Source organism: Rhinolophus hipposideros, assembly GCF_964194185.1.
Source record: "Rhinolophus hipposideros genome assembly, chromosome: 3".
In the NCBI taxonomy this organism is placed as follows: Eukaryota; Metazoa; Chordata; class Mammalia; order Chiroptera; family Rhinolophidae; genus Rhinolophus; species Rhinolophus hipposideros.
The window spans coordinates 64,106,478-64,128,825 of record NC_138049.1 but is presented as its reverse complement, the minus strand read 5'-3'; the positions used below and the strand labels follow the sequence as shown (position 1 = coordinate 64,128,825).

Below are 22,348 nucleotides of genomic sequence, written 5' to 3'. Positions count from 1 at the left end.
ACATGTTTCTTTTTAAATTTCTGCCATGTTACAACAAGGAAAATTAGTTCTACAAAGACTGGAAGTTCAATTAAGTCATGTGAATATGAAATATATTTTCATACTTGATTTTGTCAATAATAGTAATAAAGGTAATAATAATATACAAAATTTATCAATCCCTGTAACTATGCCAGACAGTACGCTAAGTGCTTTATAAGTATTACCTCATTTTATTCTTATAACTCTATTAGATGCTTTTATCTCTTTTACAAATGAGAAATTTGGACCATTGAAAGGTTTACAGATGAACTAGAACCATAATAATAGTGTATAATAAGCTACCCCAAAACTCAGTGGTTTAAACAATGTTCATTTATTACCACACATCTAGAGGTTGTCTGGAGGTAGGCTGATGGAGGTCAGGCCCAGTTGGACAGCTCTGCATCTCACTAAAAAATTGGTTCAGGCAATTCTGCTCTATTTGACTTTCATTCTTCTCCCGGGACCAAAGACCTAGTCAGGTGTGTACTTCTCATGCCAATGACACATCCTCAAGAGGGGAAGCACAAATGTGGTGGGGTCTCTTAACACCTTAGCTCTGAACTTGGCATAATGTCACTTCCACATATCCCATTGGCCAAAGCAAGTTATATAGATAAATTCAAAGTCAAAGGATGAGGAAGGATACTCAACATAAGTCCATGGCAAGGGAATGTATGCAAGGGAAGAATTAGGGCCAATAATTCAGTGTAGCACAAAAGGCTAAATAATATTTCCAAAGTCATACCTATTGTAATTAGCAGTTAGGGATTGAATTTGGCTGAATGTAGCAGAAAACCTAAATAATAATGGCTTAATAAGATAGAGATTTATTTTCTCTGATGTTAGGGGAAATTCGGAAGTAACCAGTCAAGAAGACTGATATGGTTGCTCTGTGATATCATCAGGAACTGAGGCTCCTTTTTAGATATTTGTTCTCCCATCCTTATCTTCATGTTCACAATAAGGCTGCTGGGACTTCGGGCAGTACATTTTTATTTTAAGTACACAGAAAAGGGAAGGAGATATAAAATGAAAGGGATCTTTTTCTGACACCCCATCCAGTGATTCCACTTACATCTCATTGGTTGGTACCATGTCATAGGCCATCCCTAGCTGAAAGAGGAGTTGAGATACCTTTTCTTTTTCTTTTTCCCCCAGCAGATAATTTTGTCATTCACAACATAATCAGGATTAGTGAGGAAGAAGAGAATTAATTTTAGGTATGAAATTAGTATCAGACACACCCAGGAAGTATTTGTGCCAGGATTTGCCCATTAGTTAAAATTATACTTAACAGGATGGCATTACTCTTACCATCTTAAAAATATTTGATATTCTAATTTATAAGTAATATACACCCATGAAAGAATTTTGCTAGATATTTTAAAGCATAAATAAGAAAACAGCCATGAACTCATTGCCCAGATATAACCATTGTTAAAATTTTGCTATATCACTTTCTTTTTGGTTATTTGGTCTTGTATATTTACATTTTCCAAATTGGGCTCATTCTCTACGTGTAGCTAGCCCTCTCTCTCCATTATTTTTTCTTTATTTTGTTTTATAGATAAGACAGTATATACTCATTATAGAAAATACCAGAAAAGCATAAAAATTCATAACTTAACCACAGTCAAATATGTAATAAACAAATAAACAAAATAAATAACTTACCCTTACTTAGATCCCAACACTACAAATGATATTGATAAATTGACTTATGCACTTTTAATATATATGTGTGTATATGAATATGGTTGAGGTCATACTGTCTATAAAATTTGCATTTGGCTTTTTAAAAATACAAGACAAAAATTTAAGATTTTTGTTCACATTATTTGTAATGCCTGCCTAATATCTCAGTTTAATCAACATTCTTTATATATCAGGTGTGTAGAATTCTAATGTTTTACTATTACATATCTTGCTACTCTAAAAATCTATTTTTGCACAAGCTTCATCCACATTCCAGGAAAATTTTCTAGAAGGGGAAAATAAATAAAATCATTTTATACTATGACTTGCGTATTTTTGTGTAAATTTATTTTCTAGTAATCTGGGAATATCCTGAAGCAAAGTATATTCAGTATATTTTTTGCAATTTGAGAAAAGTTACTGGCAGTGGCCTGTTTAAAAATAAAACTTTGTTTGATGCTCTGCTTCTAATATCAGTTTAATCCTATTATATACTTTCATGTCAGTCGCGGGCCTAACGAACATTAATGCTAAAGTACAAAACCTCAATATGCCAACACCTGACTAGTATGTGTCATTATCATGTGCTCCTTGAGTCTTCTCTTCTGGCATCTTGGACCATCCAGTTACGGACTTCCTTTGACAACAGCACATAAAATTAAACTGCGGTCCTTTTCACTTTTGTTTTTAAATACTAGACACTTTCATATGAACTCCATTTCTCAACGATACAACCTCTCCGAACTGGCTCCTGCCTCTCCAAGACCCTCCTTTTTTCAAACGCCTATAGGTTCCCACGCTAGCAAGCTAATACTCTTGTTTAAGAAATCTTGTGTTTGTCACTCTTAACCTTGAGGTGTAGTGAACCTGTTCTTCTCTGCCTGGGGGTTAGGCCTTTGTGTTTTTGTTTGGTTTTTAAAGTTCTTCCCGCGCATCCTTCGGGGAGAAACTCACAAGGTTGGCCCCGCCCACACCGTGGCCCCACCCCCTTCGGTCTCTAGCGTTCGATCTCTATGGTTACGCGTCCGCCGCGGACATCGCCCAGCTGCCCGGAAGGCCGGAGCAAAGACCCCGGAGTAGGTCGGAGAAACACAACTCTTCTTCTCCATTCCGGCCAATGTCAGCCCATCCGGGGCTCCACGCCCTTGAACCGGAGGTGCACCCCACGAAAAGTCGAGCGTGGGGCGCTCCGGTCTAGCCTGGTCGAGTCTTAACTGTCAGTCAGGACTCCTCCCGCCGCGCGGCCGCCGAGCCGGAACACGTGTCACTTGGGTTTGGAGGCGCCCATCTTCGCAGGTCAGACCTCTAGTTCGCCTTCCTGACACTGCTCCGCGGCGCTCGCACCCCCTCGGGCCAGAATTCCGGAGATTTAGTGCTTCAGAGAGTGGGGAAGGGAAGGTGCTGAGGGGCGTCCGTAACCACCCGGTGCGAGGAGCCGGACAGCGCTTGCGCACGCGCGCACAAAGGCACGGACATGCGCACAAACGCGCGGCCAACAGTACTTGTCACAAGCTGCTATTTTAAGAACTGTCTTTATGCCGTGTAGTATTTTAACCACTAAATATAAAACTCAGTCCTCGCAACGACTCAGAGAAGGGAGTAGTAATCGTATCTGTGTTTTCAGATGAGGAAACCGCCTCACAGAGAAGCGAAGCACAGGCCCAAGGTCGCAGCTAGAAAATGGTGGGGTCACAATGGGTGCCAGGCAGTCTGGTTCCGATGGACAAAATGGCAAGTGCTTACCTTGCCTGAACCCTGGTAATGCTGAGAGTTAGCGTTATCTACCTGGAATTGCCTTTGTTGTTCTCTACACGCTACGTTCCCCTGTGCTCAGCTACTGAGACTCAGGAAAATCAGGCAACTCCATAAGCATTACAACCTGTCACCTTATCTTGGTTTATAGTTAAATGGAATTAATAACCAGGAGTTCGTGGTGTTTTTTTTCCATGACGCATAACTCTCATAATATGTTTTTGTTTTTGTTATGTTTTTAATGAAGAGCCCAAACTCCAACTTGGATATGCAGGAAAGAGCATTTAGATGATCTGAGCAAGAATTCTTTTCCAAGACTCGTATAATAGGAAAGGTCATTTAGTAAATGTGGAATAGCATTTCCTCTTTCAAGCTGTTCTCTGCCACCTATGCAGATGGGGTCGGGTTTCTTGTTAATTCTATTACCACACCCCGCCCCATCCCGGTTAGCCTTTTTTTTTAATTAAACAAAATATCATGATTTAATGTACTTTTGGTAATCGCCATTATTTAAATAAAGAGGAAATGTTTCAATCATTTGTAGTCCCACTTGCTGTCTCTACATCAATAAAGTCCTTAATATTGATAAATATAAAACTAACCAATGAAAACCTGAGGGGCCTCAATGCTAAGTACTAAAGTTAGTAAATGATATTACGACTTTACAAATGAAATAGTGGAGAAATCTAAAGAAGAAAAAATAATATGTAAATACAGTTTGAAAAAAACAATCATTGTTTTATTTTGTTAGAATGCCTCCCACTCAGGCAGAAAGTGTTATAAAGAATATCATTCGAGAAATAGGACAAGAATGTGCAGCCCATGGACAAATTGTTTCTGAAACTCTGGTTGCTTTTATGGTAAGAATGAATATTTTTGTGAATTACTGCTTTATTAAAATATGTTAAGCGGTGCCCATTTTCCTCTTAAAATTCTTTAATGCTTTCATAAATGTTATTCAGTTGAAAACATTGATATCTTTGGACCAGTTAGCAAAAAAAATATTTTTAAAAAGTCTATAAAGCATGTCAGTTCTAGATTTATAGAGGGTGATTTACAAGATCTTGATGAGTTTTAGAAACATCAGTAATGTCCTGTATTGGAGTTTTTACATCTATTTTAACATCTATGTTAAAATAGATGTTTTACATCTATTTTTACAACTATGTTAAACATCTGTTTTGTTTACTGTTGTAAAAATTACTCATTGCCTTGGTATCTCGATTTTGGCTTTTGATTTAACAATACACAATAATATTAAAATAGTTTACCAATCTAAAATCTAGCCATTGCTTTCAACATATTTTTCCATATAATTTTTCTAGCACATATTCAAATTTGATGTTTACTGCTTCCTTTCTTCAACCTCTAATGAAGGTGCTGATGAGCTGGGTAATAAGAAAGTCAGCTGAATCGTCAACCCCTGAGTAATCAAGAGACAGTTACTTAAAAAATGAAAACATATTAAACTAATTTCATAATAATATGAAATAAAATTATTTAATGGACTCTTTCCTACTCTCAGGTGAAAGCTGTTGTACTGGATCCAAGTAATGGCTTTAACATGGATAGAACCCTTGTAAAAAGTGATGTGCAGAAACTTGTTAAGGTGATTATCCAACAATTCTCAAATTTTGAAACACTTATTTGCAATTCTAAATACAGCATGTGTGTTAGCCATTATTCCCTTCAGCTCCATGAAACAAAAACCCACCAAATGGTGGTGCAAACAAATAAGGGATTGATTTTTTTCTCATAAAACAAAGTCCAGAGGTACATAGGCTGTTTCCCCTGTCTTCCTGGGTTGCATATGGATTTCATCCTATGGTAGCATGATAGCATTTCACCTTGAGGCAGGTATGGGGAGGGAGATCAGCTGGGTCTCTCACTTTCTATCCCTCCCATCTGCTTACGTTTAGTGACCAGAATGATATTGCAAGTGAGCCTGGGACATTGATTTTTTTTTCTTCTTTTTTTAATTGAACACACTTTTGCCCTAATCCAAAATGGGGCTTTGCTAGTAAGGAAGAAGGGGTGTGATACTGGCTGGTAGCAGTGTTGGCCACAGTATTTTAGAGACATCTTGTTATTAAACTAATGTTACATTGTGAACATTTTTAACTGACTTGTCATATACTCTAAAGTTACATAGTACTACATTAAAATTCATATAATTATTGCTTCAGGGTAATTTCTACTTTTCAATTCTAAAGGAAAAATTGAAGCCGAAGTAAAATAATTCATAGTTAGAAATCAAGTAGATGTGCCTGAAAACCAGTTTGAAGAACTAGAGAAGGCAGGGCAGGAACTTTAGACATCATTAATTTTTTCATATGCTTTAAGTTTGACTCATGGGATTAAGGTGCTTAAATATTTGTTTTCTAAATATTCCTAAATATATATCCTAAAAATTCAACATTATTTTTATTTCTCCCTAGCTTAATGATTTTAATTCCCTCCTTTACACAAAAGACATGAAGCAAGTTTCCCCAAACTTGTAAATGGTTATTTTCTGGGCTCAAATAAATGGTAGAGAAAATTTTTACCATCCCCATCTTCTGTCATAGTCAACAATTCGCATGGCGAAGCACAGGTCTATTTGCAGATGCTAGAGGGGTCAGAAAGAGCTCTGGAAGCCTGAGCTGGGGAATATGTTAGGATGACTGTGCCATAGAGACTCTAGGATTCTCCAGGGCAGCCTAGAGCTGGGTCTCTGTGCTGATTTTAAATGTGGTATGAAACCCCTTTTTAGCAGTAGGGGAAATGACTGTCAGTCAGCAATTTTATTGGAAAGCCATGGAAGAGAATCAACGAGGAATAGAAAAGCAGCTTTTCTCCTTTTCAGGGGTCGAGAAGAGTTTTTCTTTTTTCCTCTAATTTAACAAGGTTGGGACAACAAGATCAATCTACTTTTAATATGACAGGAATACTAACTATCATTGTATATCATCATTCAAATGACAAAGTTTGTTTCATTTTTTTATCAATTAAAAATCACGTGGATGAACTAATCTTTGTACAGTCTGTCTTTAGCACGGTACTTCTCCACCTGGAAGGATCCAGGCGCACAGGTTCCATAAGACGAAGTGTCTAGTTCTCACTCTTGAATTCTCCCCTCCATCTTCCCAGGAAGGCAGGGTTGGTGTTGAGGAAGTGGGGTGAGGGTATATAAAAATATAAAACCTAAGGGGTGAGACAGGGAGGAGTGGGGTTGAGGGGTGGAGAGGAGAGGAGAGAAGAAAACTTCAGGTTGATCATCTAATCTAAAGGGGCAGAGCAAACTTCTGATCATTTTGGAACCTATAACTAGAAACATTCATGGGGTATTCTTTTCCAGCTTTGTGTGAGTCGGCTATTGGAGAGTAAAAATCCATCCTTGGACACCATTAAGATGCAAGTCTACTTTGATATGAATTATACAAGTCGAGGTAACGTCTATCTACCTATTTTGATACACATTTTAAAAAGATTCATGTTGTACTTAAGGTTGCAAAGGTTTCATTTGATTGACAATGAACAATTTCAGTTTTTGGTCTATCTTTTGAAATTTTTTCCAATTTTAAAGAATATAATAATGTTGGAAAGGCTAAATGAGAAAAACACCAATTCTAATTATGCCCATAATAATTATGTTTCCAAGTCTATTGTGTTTTAACTGTCATACCTCTAATACATAATAATTAGAAATTGAAACCACCAGTCCATTGAAGTTAACATTTTTTAATTTGCTGATTTTTTTTTGGTTCTTGTTTATATTATTAACTAATAAAGCTTACATAGATTATGTAACTACCCAAAAGTGGAATGAATAATGGTAAATTTAAGAACATATTTACTTATGTAAATAGTTTTTTGCATACATCAGAGAAAAACTGGAAGACAAGAGAAAAAGGAAAATGAGTTCCTCTACATACTACATTGCCTCCACCCTGCTGTAATGTAACCATTGTTAACCATTTGGTAATTTTCATTGTCTGTTTTACCTTGTATGTATTGAACTTTCAGTTATGCTACATATATAAAATTATGTATCTTGCTTTTTCGCTTAATAATAATGAAATTTTAAAGCAGAACTAATCATGGAATTGATGACATTATAATTTAGATTTTTTTTTTTGATTGAAAAATGTTCTGCTGTTTTTGTGGTAAGATTATAGGTATGAACTGTGCATGCTTGGTATGTTAATTATCATAATAGTAAAATGAGGTGTTTTGTTGAGTTAATTGCAAGCATTATACTGCGGGTAAATTGCGGGTTCCACCACAATTAAGCCTAGATTTCATTGAAAGAAGAGAGAGGGATACAATTCTTGATGAAACATCATATTATCAGTAATGCTATTCAGAGGAAATTTATCTAAAACTAAAATAGAAATACACATAATTGAACAGGAATATTTTCACTACATTTATGTGTATATTATATGTTCTTACATATAGCATACATATGTTGTACATATATTTATATGAGTACTGTACATGTTTATAATATATTATGATTGTATGCTTTCTGTTTAATTGGGAGGTTTTAGCCCTCTGATATTAGTGTTTGGATTGTCTATTTAAAGTCTTATGTGGTTTGACAAATATGGCATTTAAATTGCTATAATAAATCTTTCCCACTAAATATTTGTCTTGAGTTTACCTGCTGGCCACTGTTAATTATGACATCTTAAGAAAATACTTGGTTTCATGCAGTAGAATTGCAATACCCAAGCCATTTTTTCTTCTGGTTCTACTTTCTTGTGTGATAATTCTAAGTATCAAACATATGGAACATCGTCTTTTGTCAATTTTAGAGGAATTTCTTGAAGAACATCACCGGGTCCTGGAGTCTAGATTAGGCTCTGTTCTCAGAGAAATTACAGACAACAGAGCATGTGCTCGAGAAGAATTAGAAAGCCTCTACCGAAAGGTTGTCAGCTATATGTTACTGCGATCTGGGCTTGGATCCCCTACAGATATCAAGATTGTCAGAGAGGCAACAGGTAAAAAGGACACACAATTTCCATTCCATAAGTGAAAATATATGAGCATTGTATCTTACAAAATGTGTTACATTACAAGTCTTGAAGATTGAAGTTTCCTTTTCTGAACTGAAAAAAAAATCATTTTGTGCTGAAAAATAGAATCAGCACAAATAAGAAGTTAAAACTTACCCTGACTCCTTTTACAATGTGTATCAACTCTAAAACTCACGTAGGACCTCTGGAAAGTGAATATTGTTATATTTCTTAGAGCTGTACATATCCAGGGGCATATTACACCTCATTAGAGAAACACTGGCAGTATGATTAAGGGTACCAGGCTGATTGGGTAATTGGAATGAACGGAAAGGGAGGTTTTGTATTGATGAAAGAATTGAGTCTCACCTGAAGCGGATGATGGAAAAGGACAGTTTTAACCTCAGGAAATACTTGCCTACTTTCGTACTCTAAGACAAGAAATAGGCAAGACCTCTAACCTTCCTATGGCTTTCTTCCATAATAATTTTAAAGCATCATTTTTTTTCCTACTCAGAGTAATTAGAAACCTTGTTTTAATTCCCATTGCCAAAAATTATGGGTGGAGGCTTAATTACTAAAAATAGACACAAGGCGATGGCATTATTTCAGTAGCCCAGCTTTGATATGATAAATTGTGCTGTGTATTCTGTAATCAGGTATCAGAAACTTAAAGTCATATAAGTAAAAGACAGACCTTTTAACTTTTTGCTGAAAGAAACATGTGATTTAAGTTCTGATATTTTTATTCTATCATTTTGTTGTCCTTTTTGTGATTTGGTTTAGCTGCCCTACAGAGTGTTTTTCCTCAGGCTGAGCTTGGGACATTTCTAACTCTTTCTAAGAAGGACAAAGAACGCCAGCTGAAAGATCTCTCCATGCTTGTTACTGGAATTCGTTTATTTAACCGAGACTGTGGAAAGGGAGGAGAAGGCATTGATGACTGTAGGTATTTCATTAGGTTAATTCTGTAAGTTATGCAGGTTTAAAATTTAACTTGCACAGTGAGGAAAATAATACCCAGCACACTACTAGCATTCTTAGATTTAAGATTTCAGTTTTGACTGTACCTTAGTTACAACTATAATGTATAGTAATTTTCATTTTGCTGGGGCAAGACTTTAAATTTTATGTGAAAGGAATGAGGGAGCCTTCCCAGAAGCCAGCCCCTGCCCCATTCATTGAGCTTCCTATATTTTCCTCCAAATAATGGAAAGGGAGTAAAACTCAGTGATCTAAAAAATAAAAAATTACCCTGAAAAGAAAAGAGTTGCTGATGTAATTAATGCAATGAAAAGGTCCAAGAGGAGCTATCTGCTAATCTGTAAATTCTGGAGCATTTACTATGCTGTAATGGACTTAATACGTTCATTATCTGTAAGTTTGGAAGTACTCATGAAATATTTAATCAAGGACCTATGAGTAGAAGTAACTTCCTTATGAATTTGGTGAACATATAGGCCCACTGATAAGGGCTTAGTGTCTTTTATGAGATCGCAGATATAGTACAGTAGGGTAACTTACTGCATTTTAAGAACTGTTCTAAAAGTTCAAATTCCCATTCTTCATAATGTTCACTGTCTTGCTAGACTATTCTGTTATTTTTTCACTATCCTGATGAGTTTCTCAAGTTGCCCCCTTCTCTTCTTCCCCTTCTCCTTCTCTTTCCCCTTCCCTTTTCTCTTCCTCTTTCCCTTCCCTTCCCCCCTTCTCCTTCTTACAAATAGAAAAGAAGATTAAACAGAAGGAGAAATAGAGTGGCTTTTCCAGAGGCTCCTGGTTAATAGCACATAATACCAAAGACTATCAATTCTTTAGGTACTTTTGGTGGCAAAAGCTGATATGCTCTACTTTTTCATTATCATTCTGGCAATACCTTTGGTTTAGACCGTATTTTTCCTTTTTTTTTTTTTTTTGGATTCTTTTCTCATGGTGTGGGACCCATGAAATATATACCTCATTATTATTAAAATTTGGTTGAGAAAAAGAACTAAATGCTCAAACATGTTCACTTTCTGGGCTTTTTCTTAATTCTTTGTAGCTTTTTTCATGTCTCTCTTCATATGCCTTTAAAAACAGTGCCAGCTATTCTACAAGAAGCAATCCCAGCCACCACTCAGCATATTGACTCCCAGCTTCAGATTGCCCAGGACTTGGCATACAGCTACACGGCCATCCTTGAGAAAGTAACAAAGAACCCACTCATGAGTAAGGAACTGCAGCCATATATGTTAAAAGAAACACTATATAACGTGCGACAGTATGAGATCTTCCTTCAGATCATTTTGGTAAGTTAATGTCTTAAGATCTGGCCTTTTGCATAGAATGCAACCTCTTTAGATATTATGGTGCTGAAACAAAAGGTAGAACCAGGTCATTGGTAAAGGAGGCAACCTTAATAACGGTTTGGTTTATGTCGCATCTATTGGACCAGGAGCTAAAATAGAAATGGTTTGGTTTATGTCGCATCTGTTGGACCAGGAGCTAAAATAGAAATGGGGTCGTTGGATTTTGACTTTAATGGAAATATATTGGTAGGAATTGATTTTATACGTGTTGATTCTCTTTGGTACACGGTAATATGATTGTTAGTATGCTGCAGTTAAGCAGTACTATGTGTGTGCATGTATGTAAGTAGCACTACAGTAATAATTTACGCTCAGAGCAAGTGTCTAATATATTGTTTGGCAGGTAGTTGACACTCAAATCATTTATATATAATTATGTGTTAATATTGTAAAAATTGGTAGACAAGATTGTTATTTCTGATGATTTTAGATCTTAGGATCAAGCCAAGCAATATCTCCAAAGAGTTAGAAAATATGGTAAAGTGGTGATTTTGAACTTTTTAAAAGTAGCAGAGACCTTTCTTTCAGACAGAAACTTACTCAGAATCCTGAAAATATAAAACAGGTATTTAGATGAAAGGATTGGAGGGCCTTTTCACCAAGAATATCCCCATTCCCGTTCCCCTCCCCCCTTCCCTCTGCCCCCCCCCCCATCACCCCAGGGTCCCAGAGCGCACAGTTAGCAGTGTCATGACAGCAAGCTAGATTCCCACCAGTCACTGTTTTTGTCTTTTGGGTGTTTTCAGCTTTATTGAGGTATAATTGGCAAAATTGTAAGATACTCAAAATGTACCATGTGGTGATTTTACATATGCATACACTGTGACAGGATTCCCCCCATCCGGTTAATTACCACATCCCACCCACTGGTCACTGTTTACCTTCACAGCTCCTACTTTCCAGTAACCGCTAGGCGGAGAGTCAGTGAGACCACCTTTTGTACCAGTGAACACTAATATCTTGAGGGATAGAACAGGATGTGTTCTGGTCCTTTCTTCTTTTTTCCTGGTATGCTAATGACTTGATACTACTTTTTGATGCACTTCATCTGTCTTCTTTCTTTACTGCCACTGTAGATAATAGAAAGTTAAATATCCAGATGACATGACTTCATTGCCACAAACTAGGAGTGGTCCTCACAACTGACCTACCATCTAATTGCCTTCAGAATGGAGGATTCTAAATCAACTGTTCAAAACCAAATCATCCTTTAGGGTAGATGTTCTCCTAACATTGACTTGTGTAACTAATCACATACTAAAAGGATTTTAAAAGCAATTTATCTTGAAGATACGGGTCCACAGGAGTAGACTTCACGTTTCCTTTCATCATTGACATTTAGAAGGGATATCATAAGAAGTACTTTGGCAAACTGTCACACCTGCTGTAAGGATATTGTAGAGAATGTTGTTCATTATACAGTATCTTCTCACAGCTTTCAATCATGAATGATATTATCAACTAGCTTCCAGTCTTACATTCTCATTGGGGTTCTCACCCTCAGAACTAGAGGAACAATGTATAAATGATGAGTATAGGTTCTGCAATCAGACTGCATGGACTCTAATCCTGACTGTCCCACTTACTAAATCTGTGTTCTTGAGGAAGCTGCTTAACTTCTCTGTGCCTTGGTTTCCACATCTGTAAAATGGGGTTACTAGTAGTCTCCAATAAGGTAGAACAGTGTCTGGCCCCGAGTAAGAGCTTAATAAGTTGATGATGATGATGGCAGTGCCGCTGATGATGGTCATCAGTACCCTCGTCATTATCGTTAGGCCTTTAGCAGAATAGCTCTGATTTCATTTCAGGTAGCAGCACAAGCTGAACAGCTCTTATTTTTCTAGACAATATTTGCTGCTCATATTATTGAGAAAGTTAATTTTCTGACCTTAACACTTCATGACTATTTCGTACTAACATCCGTGAGGGTGAAGATGAGCTCTCCTAACCTCTGACTCTGTGCTGCTTAATCAGTGTTTCTTTTTGTTGTTTTGTTTCTTAACTATCCAATCTTCCCCCATCAATCTGCCTTAGTTACAGTTAAGGTTGCTTATTACAGAATGGATGTTTAATGGGTTTAATCAGTATTATCTCTAGGTTATAAAATATATGAATTTATGTTTAGCTGAGACTTTTGCCTATCTATGAAACCTATGAATATTCTTTCTTTAAAAGACACCTTATTTGAATAGATATTAATATAATTTTTGAAGTATTGATTTTGATTTAAGAAAATTTTCTTTTGCCGAAGCAACATTCAGTTTATGTAAAAATCCAGTTATAGCTTGGATAAAATAGTGAGTTATTTTCTTTTCTTTTGATTAGGACTTTATTAGCTGCAGTGAACAAATTCAAATATTCTGGAAGAAAAAAGGGAGGGCGATCATAGTCTTGTTGACACACTCGTAGTGAAGAGAACAGAATTTTATCCTCTGTGGGCTTTTAAAGTGAGTGCAAGGCAATAACCAAGGAGAGAAAGGCACTTACTGTATTGTGCAAGTAAAAGTTGCATTTCACACAGAACATTTCTTAGAATGTATAAGATAAGACTTTTGTAGATTTCCTCCTCCCATGCTGTGTTTGCAGGGCCTAATCACAGAATACACAACGCAGGACTTCATTTTTCCTGATAATGCAAGAAAAAAATCAGTTTGGTGGAATTTGTGCTCATGTATGAGGAACTTATAAATTAACAAGGGGGGATGGGAGAGGCATGCTGAGATCACATGCTTTCTTCTAGCATTTTTTTGTCTGTATTATGAAAAATAATTTTTTAAGAGAAAGTATTCTTAGAGGACTAATGGTATTAGGTTTTTGTTTGTTTTCATTTTTTTTCCCGACAGTCTCATTAGATTTAAGTGTTAGGATGCTGTCAAGTTCATGGTGGCAGACGCAAGTGTTTCAAAATGAGAATTTTATCACTGGCAACAAAATATATTGTTTTTCTGAAGTGACAGACTCATTTCAATCACTTTCAAGAAAATATCTGCCAAACAGATAAGGCTTAAAAATCAGTTTCTTCTTTTAAGTGAAAATGATGTTCTACTGAGTGGGGGAGGCTAGTTCAGCTCATAATTCAATCATGTAAGTGTTTTCCTCAAGAGAACTATACATTTTAATGTGCCGTAGAAGTGTTTTATATGTACTTTCCATTTCATCACTCTGATTATTAAAAAGCTGTGTCCTTAAGGATCAGGATTTAATAAAATTAATACTTTTGTTGTATCATCAAAGATATTCTTAAGTGAAACAGGCTTTTTAAAAATTCAGACATACTTGACATATAATATCATAGTAGTTTCAGCTGTATAGCATGATTCGATATTTGTATATGTTGCAAAATGATCACCACAGCAAGTCTAGTCAATATCCTTTTACCACACATAGTTACAATTTTTCTCTTGTGATGAAAACTTTAAAGATCTACTCTCAGCAACTTTCGAATATACAATACAGTATTGTTAGCTATAGTCACCACGCTGTTACATTACATCCCCAGGACTTATTTATCTTATAACCGGAAGTGTGTACCCTTTACCCTGTTCACCCATTTCTCCCAGCCTCCAACCCCCATCTGTGGAAACTACCAATCATTTCTCAGTATCTCTGAGCTCCTTTTTGCGGGGTTGGCGGGTGGCAGAGTTCTACCTGTAAGTGAAGTCATACAATATTTGTTTTTCTCTGTCTGACTTATTTCACTTAGCATAATGCCCTCCATGCATAAAGGTCCATCCATGTATAAAGGTCCATCCATGTTATCACAAATGGCAGGATTTCCTTCCTTTTTATGGCTAAATAATTTTCCACTGTATATGTGTATATACTTGTAGCACATTTTCCACTGTATATGTGTACATACTTGTAGCACATTTTCTTTACCCATTCATCCATCAATGGACACTCAAGTTGCTCCCATGTCTTGGCTATTGTCAATAATGCTGTAGTGAACATGGGGGCACATATATCTTTTCTAGTTAGTGTTTTCATTTTCTTTGGATAAATACCCAGAAATGGAATTGCTGGATCACATGGTAGTTCCATTTTTAATTTTTTGAGGAACCTCCATTTTGTTTTCCATAGTGGCTGCACCAATTTATAGCCCCATAAATAATGCACAAGGGTTCCCTTTTCTCCACATTCTCAACACTAACTCTTGTCTTTCAGATAATAGCCATTCTAACACTTCTAACAGGTATGAGTGAGATCTCATTGTGGTTTTGAATTTCATTTTCTTGATGATTAGTGATGTGGAGCACTTTTTCATGTACCTGTTGGCCATCTGTATGTCTTCTTTGGAAAAGTGTCTATTCAGATCCCCTGCTCATTTTTTAATCGGATTGTTTGTTTTTTTTTGCTATTAATTTATATGAGTTCTTTATGTATTTTGGATAATAACCCTTATCAGATATACAATTTACAAATATTTTCTCCCTTTGGTAGGTTGCCTTTTCATTTTGTTGTTGATTTTCTTTGCTGTGCAGAAGCTTGTTAGTTTGATGTAGTCCCACTTGTTTATTTTTGCTTTTGTTGTCTTTGCTTTTGGTGTCAAAGCCAAAAAACAATCATTGCTAACACCAACGTCAAGGAGCTTACTACTTACATTTTCTTAAAGTTTTATGGTTTCAAGTGTATGTTCAAATATTTAATCAATTTTGAATTGATTTTTATATATGACATAAGATAGTAAAGTTGCATTCTTTTGCACATGGCTGTCCAGTTTTCCCAACATCATTTGTTGAAGAGACTGCCCTTTCCCCATTATATATTCTTGCCTCCTTTGTTGTAAATTAACCAACCATATATACATGGGTTTATTACTGGGTTCTGTATTTTGTTCCATTGATCTATGTGTCTGTTTTTATGCCATTACTTGGCTGTTTTGATTATTATAGCTTTGTAATATAGTTTGAAATCAGGAAGCATGATACCTCTACCTGTGTTCTGTCTCAAGATTGCTTTTTTGGGGTCTTTTGTGGTTCCATACAAATTTTGGGATTATTTGTTCTACGTTTATGAAAAATGCCATTGGAATTTTGATAGAGATGGCCTTGAACCTGTGGATTGCTTTGGGAAGTATGGGCATTTTCACATATTAATTCTTTCAATTCATAAGCACAGAATATCTTTCCAGTTATTTGTGAGGAATAACTTTACAACTACAACCTCAATATGGTTGTGAACAAGTTCTTTTTGTAAAATGTAACAGAGTGATTGTTTTAGGACATTATCAGGAAAAATCAAGAAGTTCTGCCTACCTACTTGGTGAATAGCACACAGTAAGAATAAATGTTAGCAATTATTTCAGATTCAGCATTTAGTGAATCGACTAAATGGTCTGTGAATGGACTCTACAAATATAGCTTGGTAGAGAAGGTCTAAAGTATTTTCAATTCTAGGTGTTAAGAAATATTATGTATTGACTGTAACTTTACTTTGGAGGACATATGCAGATTTGTTTGTGTTTCTTGTTGCTGTTGCACAAATCTAAAAAGACTTTAAGGACTGCATTTTCATATTTGATTCCTAAAACAAAACAAACATGGGGGTAAAATACGTTGTGGGTAGACAAGAAACCCATTAGATAGGCTACTAATATTATACAAGAGAATGAGGAGGGGAGATGCTTAAAGAGTAATATGGGTAAAATTTTAAAAAAGGATGCATGTTACATTTGTGAATAGAAAATTTCCTTAGTTAAAATACAATAATAATATTTGATATTGCTTATGAAGTAATTATTCTTGTTATTTAAAAATAGTCTAGTAAAGCATATAGTTAGGCTTACAGATATCTGAATACACAAATGCACTTTTTCTCTTGAGTAAATGTCACTCTTTTACACTGTACTGGTAAACCCATACCAGGACTATTTCTGATCCCCTCTTAGTCAGTGCAGTAAAATGGGTATACAAGCTGGGCTCTGGGCTCAGATGGTCTGGCCATCTGATTCTATCCCTGATTGGCATACATCCTTGAGCAATTCACTTACCTTTCTATACCTTGGTTTTCTTATTTGTACTTACCCCTCTTTGTTCTTATACGTATTTAATATGGTGCTTAGCACATAGTAAATGTTATCAATTATTTCAGATTCAGCATTTAACACCTTATTTTCAGATTACGACTGTATCAGAAATATATTGTTTTTCTTTCAATACTGTGATATTTAAGATTTTCTACATTCTTGAATGTAATTTTTAAAAATCTTGGTATCAAAATAATTTTCAGAGGAACACCTCATTAATTTTATCATTGATGAATGGGAAAATAACAGCTATGCAAAGCTGTGTCATAGAATCCACTTCTCAGGAATGCAATTACACTGAATATCAAAGAATAATTGTGTACATTTGAGAAAAGGTATAGCCATTGTATTTCAAAAGACTCTTTCATCCAACAATTATTTCTGGAGCACTATTCATATGTCAGCACTGTTCTTGGTGTTAGGGATACGACAGAGAAGAGAACCCCTGCTCTCAATGAGCTTACCTTCAAAAGATATGGGGAACAGGTAGGGATTAAAACACATCTGATTTTTGTAGTGAAATTATAAAAATATTGATGCAAATTATGTTGTCTTCATAGTCAGATATAATTACTTGTGCTCAAGAAGTGGAAATGATGATAAAGCAGTTAGGAGCCCAACTGGAACAACTGAAAATGACTGTAAAATCAAAGACAGCTGTCCCAACATCACAAGTCTTTGTAAGTATTTGTCATCAACTTTGACCAAGTATATTCATGAAATACTTTTGAGTCCTATAAAATTGAATCAGAGTAGTTATAATTATATTTAATTACTAAAAATGTAATATTAGTTTTATACAAGTTGATAGTTTTTTTCATGGTGATTTTGTAGTCATAGCATAGAGAGGATTCCCTTGGTAGGCATTTGCTACTAAAGGAAATGCAGGTACACACACACACACACACACACACACACATCATATTATTACTATTGGCTGTGGCAACGGAAATAATCCATAGTACAGTGTTGAAAATGTGTTCACAGTAGCTGTTAGAAATTGCCTTTGGCAGACAGGTGAGATAACTTGTGAGTTTCCTGAGAAGACAGATAATAATCCCTATGACTAATAGGCCTGTACTTATGCTGACTTTTCTGATTATCTACACCATCTTATGGGCAAATCTGATAGCCCCAAGGAGGTATAAAATGCATATACTGTATTTTATAGAAACTTTTGAGGCTCTGATAATTTTCTGTAATTGTTCCTAGTATTTGGTTTGAAAAACCAAGAACCCAAAGACTAAGTTGTTTCACTTGAAGTAGGGCCTGATTATTTTTTATCTCACTGACCTAAAATCTTTAACTTGCAGCTCATAAGACCTGCCCCAGGCTATCTTGCTAGACTTTCCATGTTCCTTTGAATCATGTTTGAGCCAGATAGGTCTATAATGAGTCATATTTAGCTCTTTTTAAAAAAGAAGATATTTTCCCTTTTGAAGAAGACTGACCTTTTGAAGTGAAGCACCCATAAATCCTTCTGCTTTCAGGCATGTCAGGAAAAAGAGGGAAGTTTTATTTTCTCCAAAGTATTCCTTTACTTCTAGTTGGAGCCACAAGGTCAATTTTGGTGGTGTCTGCTGTTTGGAAATAGAGTCAGCTGATCAAATGCATTTTTTTTCTTTTGAGTAAATTAGCTTTATAACAATCATACCAAAATAAAACGCTTTGAAATAAAATACAAATTTATTTTCTCCTAATTTATGAGTCAAATTTCTATCTAGTTTCTATTGTCTAACTTCATGAGACTTTTATGTGTCTTAGAAAATAATTTCTTTACAAATAGTATTTCTTTTCAAGATTACAGTGATTTATAATTTTATTAAAGTTATATTGTGAACATTTTTTTTTTCTTCCTCAGCCCATCTTTATTGCTCTTTCCAGTCTGTGGACTAGCTTTCAGGATGAAACTGTTTTGGTTAGTGTCCTCAGTAATTTAACTGCTCACCTTCAGCAATTTTTGGGCGCTCATGAACTACTGTTTCCTGAAAAAGTAATGCAAGATCTTCTTAATGAAGTGACTGTGAAAACTGATATGTATAGAATGAAAGAACACATGGGTAATAGAAATCATCCATTATTTCTTCTTCCTCTTAAAATTACTTCTAGAATAAAGTCACTTTTTGATTTAAAAATTTCATATTATATCTGTTTGATAAAGTATTAAACATCTTTCTTGATTCTAAGATAATGTTCATTATTGAAAATGTGGAAAACAAAAAATATAAACTGAATATCTTACTGTCCAGCAATATATTACTGTCCAGCAATTACCATTCCTAATGTTATGGTTAACAATGATTTTCTGTGCTTACGTGTTTCTGCTGTAGTCTTAGTGATTTTTATTATTGACTTGTAGTAGAAATGGATATTAATCCTTGCTACATTTGTTATAAATAAAGCTCAATTTCTTTGGACCTCCGTTTCAACCTCAGATTCAGGTTGAAATTTATAAATCAATAAATTTTATCCTTGTAAAATTAATTGAGCTTATTTTAGACCCTTTAAGAGATGCATTGATTCTTGAAAGGCTGTCTTTATCAATAAACTTTTTTTTTTTTTTTTTTTTTTTTTTTACTGTTTTGATTTATCTTAAAGACAATTTAAAATTAATGAGAAATGCCAAACTAGAGCCTGGAATTTGAGTTGTTGCCTAAGTTGTTGCCTAAAAAGAAAGTTTTTTTAGAAAACGAAATTAGATGATTTACTCTCTAAATTTACTTTTCTAATTATATTTTTTTAAAATGAAAAATAAAAATGTAGCAGCAGATTCCATTCTTAATCAATTAGAATACATAAAATCTGAAAACGAAATCCAAGCAAGTCAAATGCATGCTTCAAGTTAAAGTTTTTCCTATTGAGTACACTTTATTAAAACAACAAATCTAGCAAATTACTAAATCAAATTGAAAAGTTAAAGTCACTTCAGCACTTCAGTAAATAATAAACTCAACCATATTGGTAAGACAGTTTACTTGCAACTTAGATTTAGACATGTTTCCCACCATACATCAAAACTTTGTATTTACTAGAAAACTATTTATCAAGATACTGTCCCAGTGAATTGGGAGACCCAATGTTCTTCTGAAAGAACTTAATTTACACTTGTCACATGTCATAACTGTTCAAGACTTTCAAGCATATCAGGAAAAAAGAGGGAAGGTTTCTTTTCTCCAATGTATGCATTTACTTTTAGTTGTAGCCACCAGGTCATTTGTGGTGTCTGCTGTTTGGATATTGAGCCACACAGAAGTGTAGTAGGATTGTGTAAGCTAAAAATCTCGGAGATCAATGTTTTATATATGCATGTGTTTATTTATGTGAAAAAATTTAGTCAATTTACTTATCAAATGTAAGTAGGTAAGCAAACCAACACCAGGAAGAATTTTTTAAAGTATAGAGAACAAAAACTGTATACCTTGTTATCAAAATTAAGTTACTAAGAGATATTCCTTCCCTTTCTGCTCAGAACATTCTCAACTGTTTCAAGAAGCAATAGTCCTCTTAAAAGCATTTTGCCACCTAGTATAAAAAACTACACTATCTTGAATGAAGTTGATCTATGTCTATTTTAGTCACATCACAGCTAGTCTCTTCTCATTTCCTTGGGTTGTTTATTCTTCTCATAGAATAAAGTTTTTCTTGTCCTCCTCTTTCATTTTAGAAGATAGAGTGCATCCGGTGGATTTCAGAAAACAAGAATGGCTTTTCCCAGAAACAACAGCAAATTTTGATAAACTGTTAATTCAATATCGGGGATTTTGTGCTTACACGTTTGCTACAACAGATGGTCTTCTCCTTCCAGGTATATCATTGGAAATAATATGTTCCTCCTCCCCCAATCTTTCTGTAAATGAAGTGCTGTCATTGTCACTTACTTATTTACTTTTTAAACCTGTATGGGATCTGACGGTCAACTAGAAAAGGAGCTACAAAGGTGACGCAGACAAAGTTTTCGTCTTTGAAGTACTCACAGTATAATCTGGTAGACTGACATCAACAGGAAATTATCACACAAGTGGTCAGTGATGGAATGTGTATATAATGAAATATGGATCTTACAGTATCAGAAATCGGGGGCTGATTCACATGCCCATTGAAGGAGTCTAGAAATGTTACATGACAGTACTAAAATGTATCATCTTTCAAAGTAATTACCATAAAGAGCATCACTAATTTGACTGATATGTTTATTTAAAAATATTTTTTGTCCCTTTGTGGTTCTATTTCACTAACCTAGATCAGGATTTCTGTATTAGGCAGATAACATTAAGGAGATGCCAATTTCTTATCAAGTAAAATTTCTCTTGATATTACTAGAGCTTCTCCAAAACAAATAGTAAATAAGAAATTTGTGACAACATGGATGGATCTTGAGATTATCATGCTAAGCAAAATATTTCAGACACAGAAAGTTGAGCACTATGTGATTTCACTTTTATGTGAAAGCAACAACCAACCAACCAAACATCATAGACACAGACAACAGTTTAGTGGTTACCAGAGGGTAAGGGGGAGAGGGGTGGTCAAATACATGGTGATAGAAGGAGAACTGACTCTGGGTAGTGAGCACACAATGCAATATGTAGATGATGTATTACAGAATTGTGTACTTGAAACCACATAATTTTACTAACCAATGTCGCCCCAATAAATTTAATACAAATTTTAGAAAAAGAAAGAAATTGAGATGAAATAAGTTATTTATCCAAAAAGTCCTGTTTGAATTGGGAATAAAAAGAAGTTGGCTTAGGGCTAGAATGAAAACAGTTTGACACGATTGTTTCTTATTTACCTTACACCATCAATCTCCTCTTGCTTTTCTTCTTGCTTTTCTGTATTTCTTTAGTCGTTATTTCACTGTTGAGTATTACTTTTTTCATTACAAATCATTATTGGGATTGTGTATATACATACAAATGAACTCATTTTTTATGGTATTGGATTTTTCATAATGGGAGTAACAAAAGGTTTATTTTACCATGAGGAACCGAGAAAATAGTATTCTGACGCCCCTGTAAGGGTCATTGATAGTGGGGAGAAAACAAACAAGAGCCATGAAGAAGTAAAAAGCAATGGAATGTAGATGGTTTCTTTCTTCCACTTCCCTTCCTTTCTTCCCTTCCTCCCTCCCTCCCTCTCTCTTCTCCTTCCCTCCGTCTGTCCCTCCCTCCCTCCTTTCTTCACAAATAAGAATGGAAGGGAGTCTTGAGAGACAGAGAATCATGGATGTGTGGTGATGACAGGGGTAACATGATGTGGCTGAAAAAGCTATGGGCTAGGATTTGGGAAAGCCCAGTTTCTAGACCCAATTGTAGCATTAGTGAACCTTCAGCAAATTTCATGCCTTCTGTGGACCTCAGTTTTCATGTCAGGAACAGGAGAAGGGCCAACTAGAAGGTCTGTTTGGTCCGTTCCATCTTCCACCTACTCTGATTCTAAGAACTAGGGAGAAATAGAAAAAAATAAGGGCTTGTGGGCCTTGGGTTTCAGAATCCTCT

The 22,348-nt window shown here is 35.3% G+C and overlaps 1 protein-coding gene across 1 annotated transcript in view; it reads left to right on the top strand.

Moving 5' to 3' along the window:
- Positions 1–2,740: 2,740 nt before the first annotated feature.
- CFAP206 (cilia and flagella associated protein 206) overlaps positions 2,741–22,348 on the top strand; it is a 29,332-nt gene continuing 9,724 nt past the window's right edge. The window contains exons 1-10 of the mRNA XM_081044292.1: positions 2,741–3,015; positions 4,223–4,331; positions 4,997–5,080; positions 6,809–6,899; positions 8,271–8,459; positions 9,261–9,419; positions 10,554–10,762; positions 17,408–17,527; positions 18,709–18,907; positions 20,512–20,652. Of these exons, the coding sequence (XP_080900418.1) occupies positions 4,224–4,331; positions 4,997–5,080; positions 6,809–6,899; positions 8,271–8,459; positions 9,261–9,419; positions 10,554–10,762; positions 17,408–17,527; positions 18,709–18,907; positions 20,512–20,652 (1,300 nt within the window). The 5' untranslated portion in view covers positions 2,741–3,015; position 4,223. The remainder of the gene's footprint in view (positions 3,016–4,222; positions 4,332–4,996; positions 5,081–6,808; positions 6,900–8,270; positions 8,460–9,260; positions 9,420–10,553; positions 10,763–17,407; positions 17,528–18,708; positions 18,908–20,511; positions 20,653–22,348) is intronic.